Source organism: Hakea prostrata, unplaced genomic scaffold (genome assembly GCF_041222555.1).
Source record: "Hakea prostrata isolate BN-2017 unplaced genomic scaffold, UWA_Hpros_2 contig_20, whole genome shotgun sequence".
Lineage (NCBI taxonomy): Eukaryota > Viridiplantae > Streptophyta > Magnoliopsida > Proteales > Proteaceae > Hakea > Hakea prostrata.
The window spans coordinates 1-12,226 of NW_028291139.1; the positions used below are offsets into that span (position 1 = coordinate 1).

The 12,226-nt window shown below is 39.1% G+C and overlaps 1 protein-coding gene across 1 annotated transcript; it reads left to right on the top strand.

The window, feature by feature from the left end:
- The first annotated feature begins 11,374 nt into the window (after positions 1-11,374).
- Positions 11,375-12,007, top strand: LOC148999250 (uncharacterized). The gene has a single exon (XM_089141339.1). It carries the CDS (start codon positions 11,375-11,377, stop codon positions 12,005-12,007), a length of 633 nt encoding a protein of 210 aa, XP_088997465.1.
- Positions 12,008-12,226: the final 219 nt, after the last annotated feature.

Sequence of the window (12,226 nt, forward strand, 5' to 3'; positions counted from 1 at the left end):
AGAAGTCAACATGGTAGGGAGTTGCCCTCTGTAGCATCTTTGATGGCCTGCAGGAGATACCATCCACGCTCACCATTATTGAGTGTCACCAAGATGAGGCACGTAGCCTTGGTAACCTTTTCTATCTCTCTCTCGCTCTTAATTGTGTCCCAAATTTTCTAACTTGCAGACCTTGATTCTGACCTTCATAGGCTTGGCCACTTTGTGTCAAGTCTAGCTGTCTAGTAATACATATAGAGTTTTGTTTTTGGGTCAAAATACATATAGAGTTGATCAACCCAAAAACTGCTGATTTACTAAAAATGGAATAATTCCGAATAAATGATAGCAACCCTTGGCCCATGCTTCTTACGTATTATATTATAAAAAAATTTATATTTTCCTTCTTACTTTTATTTTTGGGTAATCATTTCTCTCATGTACTTTAATGGTATTTTACTTTTATTTTGGGTAATCATTTCTCTCATGTAACTTTAATGTTATTTATTTTTATTTTTGGGTAATCATTTCTCTCAAAACATCATTTTTACCATAAATATTCTCAAATGTTTGAAGGAACCTACTGCCCTTTCCTAAGAATATCCACACAACTAGAAATATGTATTACACGCTATCGAGACATTTTGGCGTAAAACATATTTTATTAACTATTTTATATGTCATCGAGACATTAGGGTGTAAAGGGGTGTTTTCTAGGGGAGGGAAGGATTGAGAAGTACAATGGTGGCCACCTTGGCGATGTTTCCATAATATTTTCCTAGTCTTGGACACCATAAGGCAGCACACGAGAGGGTGTAAAGGGGTGTTTTCTAGGGGAGGGAAGATTGAGAATTCACATGGTGGCCACCTTCGCAATGTTTTCATAATATTTCCCTAGTTTTGAACTCAAAAATCTCTTTTCATATAAATCTCGAAGTTTTATAGCCACTAATGTGATCTCATTCGATGGAACAGGTGAGGGAAGTCCCATTGGGTGCCAAAGTTGTTGCCTTCTCTGACCAAACAGGAGTAGAGATGTTTGTTCTTGACCACCACATATTAGGCATTCAGGGTCATCCAGAGTACACCAAAGACATCTTATGTAATATAATTGATCGTCTTACTAACAACAACTCCATAAAGGTAAAGAATCACTTATTTTATGCAACTTCGTTAGCATGATTCATTCCCTTTTGAAGGAGACACTTACTTTGTTATTTGATTTCGCTACAGAAAGAATTTGCCGAGCATGTGAAATCAAGATTGGAGCTTACGGGAACCAGATCGCAAGTTTTGGCTAAAGATTTGCAAGAACTTACGAAGGGGGAAAAGTTTTTGTGCTTAATTTGACTTCCTCTCCCTCTATAGTCAAATTAAAAAGATGCTATAATAAAATCTTACTAAAATAGTTAAAAAAAAGAGAGAATATATTTCTAGAATGAAGATCTCCTTCATTTCCTGTAAGAAAAGAAGGTTAGAGAAAAGAAGTTATTTGTTGAATGAAGATCTCCTTCATTCACTATAATAAAAGAAACTTGTTGATATGTACTTTCTTTATTTAATGAACATCTATTTTATTCTGTTTTGAAAGTGGGAAAAATAATTTGCTATTCTCTCTTGCAGTCTCTTGTTCATCTATGTCTTGTTTGTTATTTTTTTTTCCTTCTTCTTTTTCTTTCAATTATGAAACTTCACGACATTGGGCAACCTCCTATGACATAAAAAATAAAGATGGAGAAGAAAATAATTAGGGTTGCACCAAAGAAACCATAGTATCAGTAGTACATGTGAAGTGATTCTAGATCCAAATAAAATGTATATGGATACGATATAACAATTGGTTTTGTCCAATGTGTGATTTTGTACAAAGGCGCTTTTTATATATGGGGATAGGGATAATGCATATGCCGCCGATAGGAGTTGAACCCATGACCTCTCCACTGAGAAGTGGGTTCCTAACCATCCTACTACTCCTCCATTGTCCAATGTGTGATGATCATTGGGTACCCTACACACTTGTCCACCACCATTGATAGTAATGGTGTGATCCATTTTCAACGGCAGCCAAACCTCTATTACTTTTTACAATTGAACCAACAACGCTAGCACCACTAGGGAGACTCAAATTCGCAAGCTTTTTGGCTCTAATATTACTTAAGAGATCAAGCGTTTGTTGCTTCAAAAATCTAGACCTATAGAGATAGTGTCACTATATTTCCTTACACCTTATCCTGCTTGCATCACAGTTCAAGCCTAGATCTAGGGCAGACCTAGGGCAACCTAATAACCTCGACAAGGTCCCCAACAATAAGATATGTCTATTGTTTAAGGACAATGTTTTGAATTGTGATAAAACTCAATGAGTCAATCTTTAACAAGTTTCTTTAAATACGACCTTAAATGATGAAGTCTTTGTTTATTTTCTGTACAGTTCTAGAATTTTTGACGTGTAATATTTTTAGTTTCTAGTAGTTACAACTTAAAAATGGTAGGCATTACAAGTAACAACTACTGTCTCTAAACCCACATATTTTAATCAAAGAATCATGCGAAAGATACCCATGCGACAACCAACAAAAATTTCAAAAAATGTGTGGTGAAAAATGAATGAGTTAAATGACGTGTTCACAAGTGCAAGTTCAATGTAAAAGACTGGGTTGACCATTTGTTGGTCTAATGGGAATTGATTCGTGTTTTTTCACTTTCAATTGTGGCTTGAGAAAAGTTGGTCGAATCAGATTGGCAAGGGTTTTACCATTAAATTGCTTTTACCCTTCTTCTCTCTCTTCTCTTCTTCTTCTTTTCTTTTCTTTCCATTTTTTTTTTTAAATTTTTTATTTTAATTTTAATTTTTTTTTTCTACAAAGGCACTTCTGTATATAGGGAAATTGGAGATGGAGATATTACATATGCCACCGCCAAGGGTTGAACTCAACCTCTCCACTTAGAAGTCAGGTTCTCAATCATTCTACTAACCCAACCTCAAGCAAGGTTAAATTGACCACCACGACCCACCGAGCTAGATTTGACCATCATTTTTCTCCCATGCATAATGCTGAACAGCTGATTGAAGAAAGAGAAATGTAATCCCATCCAAAGTTATTTATTTCGAATTCGGGAATTATTTAGATGGAAAATTATTCAAAATAATTTGATCAATCCAGTTTTGGTTCAATCAACAAAGCAGTTAGAAAAGCGCACAATTTAAAATTTGGATTAGGATTGGAGAATTATTCTTTTGCTAAAAGAAAAACCGGGTAAAAAATTCGGTTGTTTAAGTCAAATTTTAGCAATTGTCAAAAGATTGTTGTTTATTAAACAAACATAGTCAATACTCAATAGCTTATCAAAATCTAAAAACATGACAACCAATTGGGAAGTAAATTATACCCAAAAAAAAAAAAAAAAACTATGGTTGTGGATTTTACATGTTCAAAAAGTGGTGAACAAACAAAGAACTCACCTTTCGGCTTCATCTGTTGTTCTCAATTGAGAATCTCAATCAATCGGTAAAGGAATGTGCATAAATCCTTAGTAGAAGGAGAATTGTAGAGAAGCCCATGAGTGTGTAGGAATTGTTTGCAGAAGGATTGTATAGAGAAAATTTGTAGAAGAAAGAGAAAAATGATTAACACTAGATGTGTTGGCAGTGAAAAATCAATGAGTTTTCACCTTTTTTTCATACTAGCACCAGCCAAAATTATTCACATGTAATTTGCTTCGGCCAGAATTAATCATGAATTTTATTCATATGGGTGAAAGGCGAGAATTTTATTGAATCAATGGAAAAAACATGGATTCGAGAGAATAAATCGTATTATTTTGATTGGAGAATAATTCGAGCGGGATTCGCGAGAATAAAATAACTATGATCCCATCATGCCATGTATTAAAAATTTCTAGTGCTTATTTTACTCCAACTAAAGGTAATTTTTTTTTTTTTTTGGGAAGAAGTAGCTGATAATATTAATAAAAGAAGAGACTATACATGATATTACGAGACGGTAATAAGTTCTGCCAGAGACGTCACTATAAACAAGCTCAGCCAACTTGGGTGGAAGAAGTTTACAATCAAAGACCACCTCCCTCGACACGGAAAGAAATCCAGCAAAAAAATCAGCACAAGTATTGACCTCCCGAAAATTATGCTTGAATAAACACCTTTGAAATTGCGATGCCATCACTCTGATGTCTTCCGCAATGTCTACCGCCTTCCACAGAACTGAGGACTTCCTCAACACCATCGCCACTCATCAGTAGCAGAGTCGAACAGGATAATCACACGGGGAATGTGTAGCTGGATAGCTTGTAGAAGCCCGATAGCCTGCAGCTCCATCAAAAGAATATTGCCCTCCACCAAGCAACCGGAAATAGCAAAAATACATCGACCTTGCGATTCTCCGCCTATAGTGCCATACCGCCGATCTCATTCCTCATGGAACCATCACAACAAATTGATGTCCACCCAAGAGGCGGCTTCTTCCAAGACATTGCAAGAGCCTTTTTAAAAGTAAAACTAACCTTGATTTTCCATCGATGGAAGAAACTTCTAGAGATGGCATTGTCAAGAATCAACCGTTGTGGAAAAGAGAATCTTTTTCTGGTATCAGCAACCACTTGATGCAGCACTTTCTTAGGACATACAGTGGTTCCATTGAATATCCACTTGATGCAGCACTTTCTTAGGACATACAGTGGTTCCATTGAATATCCTCGAGTTTCTCTCTTCCCAAACCTGATAAATCAAAGCACTCAAGCTGAATTTCCGAACTTGTTGTATGAGAGAATTCCCTTTGAATTTGGAAATTATCCAATTGCGATCCTCCTACCAGGAAATCCGTCCATGAAATCTAAGACCATTTAGAGTAAGGAAATCACGCCATAGGTGCATCATATATATGGGCATTTAAAGAATAAATGGTCATAGCTTTCTTCATGAATACCACAGAAAGAGCACGGAGAATCAATAACGCCACCCCATGCAACCATACGGTTTTTTGTGGTTAATCTCTCATGGAAGGCTAGCCAAGTGATAAAGGCAAACCTAGGTTGAGCTGAGGAAAACCAAACAATGTTGTTCCAAGTAACTTTCTCACCATGTCGCCAAATGGCTTCATACGCACTGCTAAGGGAGAACACACCATCAGTGGAAGGTAGCCAAATAGTAGTGTCAATAGCGAGGCGAGGGTAAACCTTGCAAGACACAATCTCCGGCCATCTATTGGCAATGTCTAAGTCATTTCTATTATTACTCCAAGATGCATCCCCACCCCTAAACAAAGCCACCCGATCAAGCTTGTTACTCCCAAGGGCTGTAACCAAGAGGATACCACTGGTGGCAATAGAGTCACCGTGCAACCACGGATCCATCCAAAGAAGAGTATCATTCCCATCTTTAATCATATACTTAATACAAGAACTAGAAATAGATCGGGCCATAAGAATAGTTTTGAAAGTCACCGAGCAGTGGGGAGGTTCCTTCAAAGACCAAATAGAATCTTCTTTGAGCCACCGCTTATAAATATATCGAACCCAACAAGTCTCCTTTTTAGTTGATAAGGACCAAATATGCCTAGCCATAGCAGCAAGATTCCAATCATCCAACTTCCTAACACCGAGGCGACCCTCCTCAACAGGTTTACATATCGCCAGCCAAAAGACTTTGCAAGAACCTGAGTCAGACCCCCCTCTCCAAAGGAACTTCGCCATCATACTCTCAAGATGATTGATGACCAAGGCTGGGATTTTTACGACGTTAATCCAGTAAGCTACAACCCCCATGAGGACAGACTTTATAAGGGTGAGTCTTCCAGCATAGGATAAACATTGATTCTTCCAAGCTGAGAGGTGACGATCAACTTTATTTAAAAGAGGAGAGAAATCACCAGCAGTCAAGGCTTTAGAAGAAATCGAGATCCCAATATATGTGACCAGGAGAGCTCCAAGAGAAAAAAAACCCACCTTTTGCTCATAAACATTCACCATCTCTAGAGAGACATTGGCAAAGAATATGTTAGATTTTGCATTGTTTATAGTCAGACCAGATTGAGAAGAGAACTCCCTGAAAAGCTCTCCCAAAGTATCTACATTCTTGATAGAGGCTTCACCAAAAACAACCAAGTCATCTGCAAAACAAATCGAGGTGATCTCTGGCTCTTCACAATGAAGGTGATAGTCAAAAAGTCCATTCTTCGCCGCCACACCAAGAGAATCTATGAAGATTTGAAGAACCATATTGAACAACATAGGTGACATTGGGCAGCCTTGTCTAAGCCCTCTGTTAGCGTAGAAGCGATTAGATTGAGTGCCATTTAGGAAGATCACATAGCTTGGGTTTGCCACACACTTGACCACCCAATGGATGAAGGTGGCCGGGAAATTCAATTTGCTAAGTAAGGAAAAAAGAAAACTCCATTGCACATAGTCATAAGCTTTCCTTAAGTCAATCTTCGCAGAAAAACAAGGTTGTCCCCTTGGAATATGGTAGTCCCAAAGAATCTCTTGGCACAGGAGGATATTATCAGTACTTTGTCTGCCCTCCATGAAGGCCACCTGATTTATCCCCACCACCTTAGGAAGGACCTGCTTCAAGTGATTAGCTAGTAACTTAGCAATGAAACGGTAAATAAAGTTACTAATTGCAATTGGGTGAAAATTACTAAAAGTAGATTGAGCATCGCCTTTAGAAATCAAAGTGTGCTTAGACAACTTGAGTTCATCAGGCATCCTAAAGGTGGAAAAGAAATCCATGATAGCATGACAAACGGACTCTCCTATCACCTCCCAGGATCTCTTGAAAAAGGTTGCATTGAACCCATCCGTGCCTGGAGAAAAATCTTCATCAGCACTAAAATCACCCCCTTGATCTCTTCAACAATGAAGGCACGAGTGAGGAAGGCACCTTCCACGGAGGAGATAGATCTATCAATGGGGAGATCCAAATTTGTACAAACCACCTGTGACGAGCCATTGATATCCTGAAGAATCAAAGGTAATTTGTTTGGAAAGAGAATAGATATCATGTTCATCCACAAGATAAAAAAATGTATAAAATTGGATCTTGGGCTCATTAGTTATTAAAGAAGGAAAGAAAAAGTTTAGAGATGCCCCAAGATAATTGGTAAAAAGTATAAATGCTCCAAAACTTTGTCAAATTGCAAGTCAGATATTTAATTTTTCACGAGAGTTGCTACTTCGTTAGAAGATATGATGAATATACCTTTAATTGTATTAGTCTATATCTTATAATATAAAAAATGACATATAGAGAAATTAGAAGGAACTCGTGCAGGAAGAAAGAAGATAAGATTTAGGATTTCCATTTTATTAAGTGCATTATTGTAAAATCACGAGAGTTTAAGTATAATTTAGGAATTATGAAATTACCTACCATGACTTAATAGAATATGCTAGTTGAGTGTGCAATTATGTAATTTAAGAGACATTTTGGGATTCATTATTAATTATCATACTTTGGAGTGTTTATATTCTTTTCACTAATTATCTTGGGATGCCCCTAAAGCTTTTTCTTATAAAAGAATGATGGGAAATTACAAGACTAGATACTAATGAGTTTCTATCTACATAAGCAACCACCATGATTTGTGGGACTTTGGAGAGCGCAATCGATTTGAAAGCTGAGGAATATACTTAACCATGTCTTGTATGTTTGATAATGTTATTTGAATTTCATATTTGATATCTTTCTTTATTTTTGATAATTATTATTATGTGATTGTACGTGACTTTGCGCAAATGAAAGGTAAGAATGTATGATTGATTTTATTTCTTTTCAAATCTTGTGGCCGATAATATGAGAATGTGTGGGATTGGCTTGAGACTTGTTTATCTCTTATTTCTACTTACCAACTAGGTTTGTGGGTTCGCTCATCACTGTGACCTTATATGAATGAGCATCTAGACCTAGGTATATGAATGCTAGGTGTCTAGAAGTGTTGGGCTAGATGACCCTATGAGTGCTACTACTCTTCCGGTAAGGTTATTGAAGCCGGTTAACCCATGATGTCAGCCACTGGGTGAGTGCCTTACAGGCCCACTGTCATCATAGAATGGTAGAGTGGCATATAATAGATAAGGGCTCATGGGTGCTCAAGACCGATAAGCAACCCGTGAGAGGACATGGAGAGCATCCTGTCCATTGTATGTGGATAACCATTGGGTTAAGGAATGGAATCCAAAAGATGCCTCCCACTGAGGATACCATTCGTAGGTGGAGAAAGATATCGAACTGAAAGGGCACTAGGCATAAGGGGAGATATCTGGAGCATATGTAGTACGAGACCATATGACTATGCAATGGGCCTAGAGTTGTCATTGACACACGCCAAATCTCATGCCAAACGGTGATGTGAGAGAGTGGTGGCTTATACCCCCAACCATGGACTGTCATGACTTTACCCAACTATCGCGGAGAACCCAAAAGATTTGCTTAAAAGCTGTGAGGGAGAGTGACTGAGACCGCCTAGAGGAGATTAGTGTTTAACTTAATGTATGTCTACCATAGAAATTACATGATAGAGTTAGAAGCATAACATCATAACCATCCATTGATTTCATTACTATCTTATATGTGTGACGTAGGATTTGTGAACAAACATATGGCATGATTGTTGAGTTGACCTCACTAAGTTCTATTGAACTTATTCCTTTATATGTGTATGTTTCTTTAGACTATTCTACAAGTTATGAGGACCCCATTCAAATTGAGGATCCGTCACCAAGATATTATCATGAATGAGCAATTGGAGAGGAAGTGGACGCACATGGAGCTTTGAGCTTGTGCTAGGACTGCTCCTATGGAGTTGGATTTCAGTAGAGACCCCACCACGCGTAGGGATTTTATCGTGTCATTTATGGCATTATTTTATATTTATACTCTTATATCTTTTGAGAAGGGCGAGGGCAGCTTCTACCAAGATACTTGATTTATTCCGTTGGAAACAAACTCTTCTTATCTTTCAAATTCTGATATTTATTTGATTAACTTTAGACATGGATGATTGTAGACATTAGTATTTTAGATTAGTATTTAAACTTGATTTATTCATGTCCTATGATTATGCTATATCATATGGTTGTGTGGGTTTGTCACTGAACCTTAGTCCTATAGTGTATCACCCCCACGAGTATTCGAGTATATAATTGGATCCGGCTGGGTGAGGTGTGACATGCCCAGCCTTGCCTTTTCCTTAACTTTTATCGATTAGTCCCTGCAGTTAGCAAGCAAGGATCAGTTGATTGACCATGCCCATATTGCAATCAATTAAAGCTAGAATCCCAGTGAAGAAAAAATAACACTAGATTCAAGAGAAACTTAATATGTAGCAACCATCCGAAATCAATTGAAAGTATGCTTTGATCAAAGGTCTGGACTCCGGTCTGTACTCTGTAAACACCTCAACAGACGCGTCTCATCCATTGGTTTGATTTACATTAAAAAGTTACCCTTTTAGTGTAGGATTATTTGAAATAGAATCCGATAATTTACAACTGATAGAAGATCTTAATGGGTTGGAAAAAATAATCACAAATGCATTAATACAACACACAGCCTTATCCGAACAACATGGGAAGTTGGGAAAGGTAGTTGATCCTTCCAAAACAAATTAAGTAAAAATGTACAAATACTTGATCGACATAAAGAGAGGTGAAGAAATAGAGGCTGATCACACTACAAGAAAAATGACAATGAGTGACATTTAATTAGTGGCGGTTTAGAAAAAACCGCCGCTAATGATATATTCAGTGTTGGTTTATTTTCTAAACTGACACTAATTGATAAAAACCCACGAACCGAGCGGAGGGAGCGATCATTCACATACATTTAGTGCCAGTTTATGGAAACCGCGGGCAATTTTAATATATTAGTGGCAGTTTTTATATATCCGTCACTAAATAACATGTTATTTGCAGAAGCTTCTGAAAATATACCGCCACAATCCCTAATTGCTCCTGCCCAACCCCGCGCCTCTTTCTCACTTTCGGGAAGACGAAGAGTCGAAAAATGAACTCCTCCTATCTCTAGCTCGCTGTATCTCTCTCAGTCCCTCTAGTTCTCTGGCTCTCTCTCTCTCTCTCTCTCTCTCTCTCTCTCTCTCTCTCTCTCTCTCTCTCTCTCGCTCTCTCGCAATCCCTCTGGTTCTCTCGTCTGGTCGATCAGAGGATAGTTTGCTCGACTCTTTTCACTTGCTCGCTGAATATCAGGTAAGAACAAAGCTTTATTCAGAGATTTCGTTAGAAGTTGATGAAAAGAACGGATTTCCAGTGGTATATTCATTGCCAATTTTATTTCCTACAAATAAATGATGTCTCTCCTCCTTCCTGTTTGTCTAGTGAAGATCGTATCAGGAAATTTATTGAATGTTGTTGACCCCAAATCATTTGCAAATGTTTGTAGTGAATAAGGTTGTTTCTTGCAGGACTCATCGTCCCGGATATGAGAGGAGGCTTAGTCGAATCCAGAAGTATAATTGATCCGCATCAGTTTGGCGCCGTCTATGGGAACGACAAAACTTTGAAGTCATGGTGCGACGAGTTAATGGACGTTCCCAACAAGAAAATACCGGAGATAATCGAACGATTCTCGAAGATATGGTTGACCCTTCAACCCATGTAGAGCAAGAGCAACTTCAAGATAATCTGGTTCTGGAGGACCCGAACGGAGAAGGAACTTCCCAGGGTCCTCAAGGCCAAGCCATTATGGCGGATATGGACGAATTAAGAAAGGGTATGCTCGTGATGCAGGGAGCGCTACGTAACTTGGTCCACCAAATCGGAGTCGAACAAGGGCCAAGACATAATACCCAATCGGGAAGGCTGATGAAAGCTTTCAAGACGGCACGAGGATCCCGAGGAGCGAGGTGTATCCCGAGGTTAAAAAATAATGCGGGAACAAAAGGAAGCTCATCCCGATCGAAGCAAATGCCAAACTACTCCCAACAGAACGAGAATCAGTGCCTTGGATCATCTTTCGATACCACCTAAGACAGGGTCTTTACCCCAAAGGAGTCGACGGGAAGAGATCGAAGATAAGGAGGACCAGGGAGAAAGTCAACCTCAGCCGTCACGGTCGAGAGTATCAACGTCCCGGGCACATCCCCGAAGAAAAGAAGCACCTACCCACCATCGAGGTAAAGAGCATGCAGAATCTGATGAAGACGGAGTACGGTAGAATCGGCTTCGAAGGTGGGTAGCAGAGGTCGAGCAAAAACTGGAGGATCGAGATCATGATGAGGATCTAGACGTGGTTGACCGAGAACCTTTTTCAGATGAGATCATAAACATGCCTCTTCCTAGAAACTTCATCATGCCTACATTCATCCCATTCGAGGGGAAGACGAGTCCTAAAGAGCATATAAGTTACTTTAAGTCAGTAATGACTGTACTGGGTCGGGAGGACGAATTGCTCTGCAGAACGTTCCCGGCTTCACTCAAAGGACCAGCCATTAAATGGTTCAGTAGCCTACAACCGGGATCCATTAATAATTTCCGGGAGCTAGCTCAGAAATTCATAGCTCGATTCCGAAGCGCAATCGGGAGTAAGAAGACATTTGATAGCCTTTTTGGCATACGGCATGGTAGAAATGAATCTATTCGGGATTACTTGAAGCGATTTGATGAAGTTGCCATCGAGATCGAGGAGCTTGATGATCAAGTTGCGTATAGTGCACTTTGGAGCGGCATCACACACCAAAGACTTCCGGAAGTCTTGCTAACAGACAAACCCAAAACGTATGGGACACTGTTACGCAAGTGCCAGAAGCAAGCCAACGTTTATGAGGTAATAAATGCTTGGGTAAAAGCTGATCGGGAAAGAAGATCAGATCGGGATGTTGATAAGAGTTCCCCGAGTGAAAGAAATCAGGGATCAAAAAGCAAGTGGAAGCGTGACCAAGGGAGAGTGAGTTATACTCCTCTTAATACAAAGCCATCGAAGATCCTGATGAACATTTGGGACAAGAGTTCTTTAAAGTGGCCTGGGAAGCTACGCTCACTACCGGAAGATTAGGATATGACAAAATATTGTCGATTCCACAAAGACTATGGCCACCACACAGATGGTTGTCGAATCCTGAAATCTGAGATAGAGAAGCTAATCCAGCAAGGTAAACTTGGCCAATATGTGAGGGAATCGGGAAAGTCCCATACCTACTCACCAGAACCAAAAAAGAGAGCCCGATCACCTAGCCCGAAAGAAACCGTCAAAAAAGCAGACAAGGGAAAGGAG

Excerpts from the sequence above, each read along its gene's own strand:
- LOC148999250 (XM_089141339.1), top strand. The coding sequence starts at position 11,375 with ATGACTGTACTGGGTCGGGAGGACGAATTGCTCTGCAGAACGTTCCCG.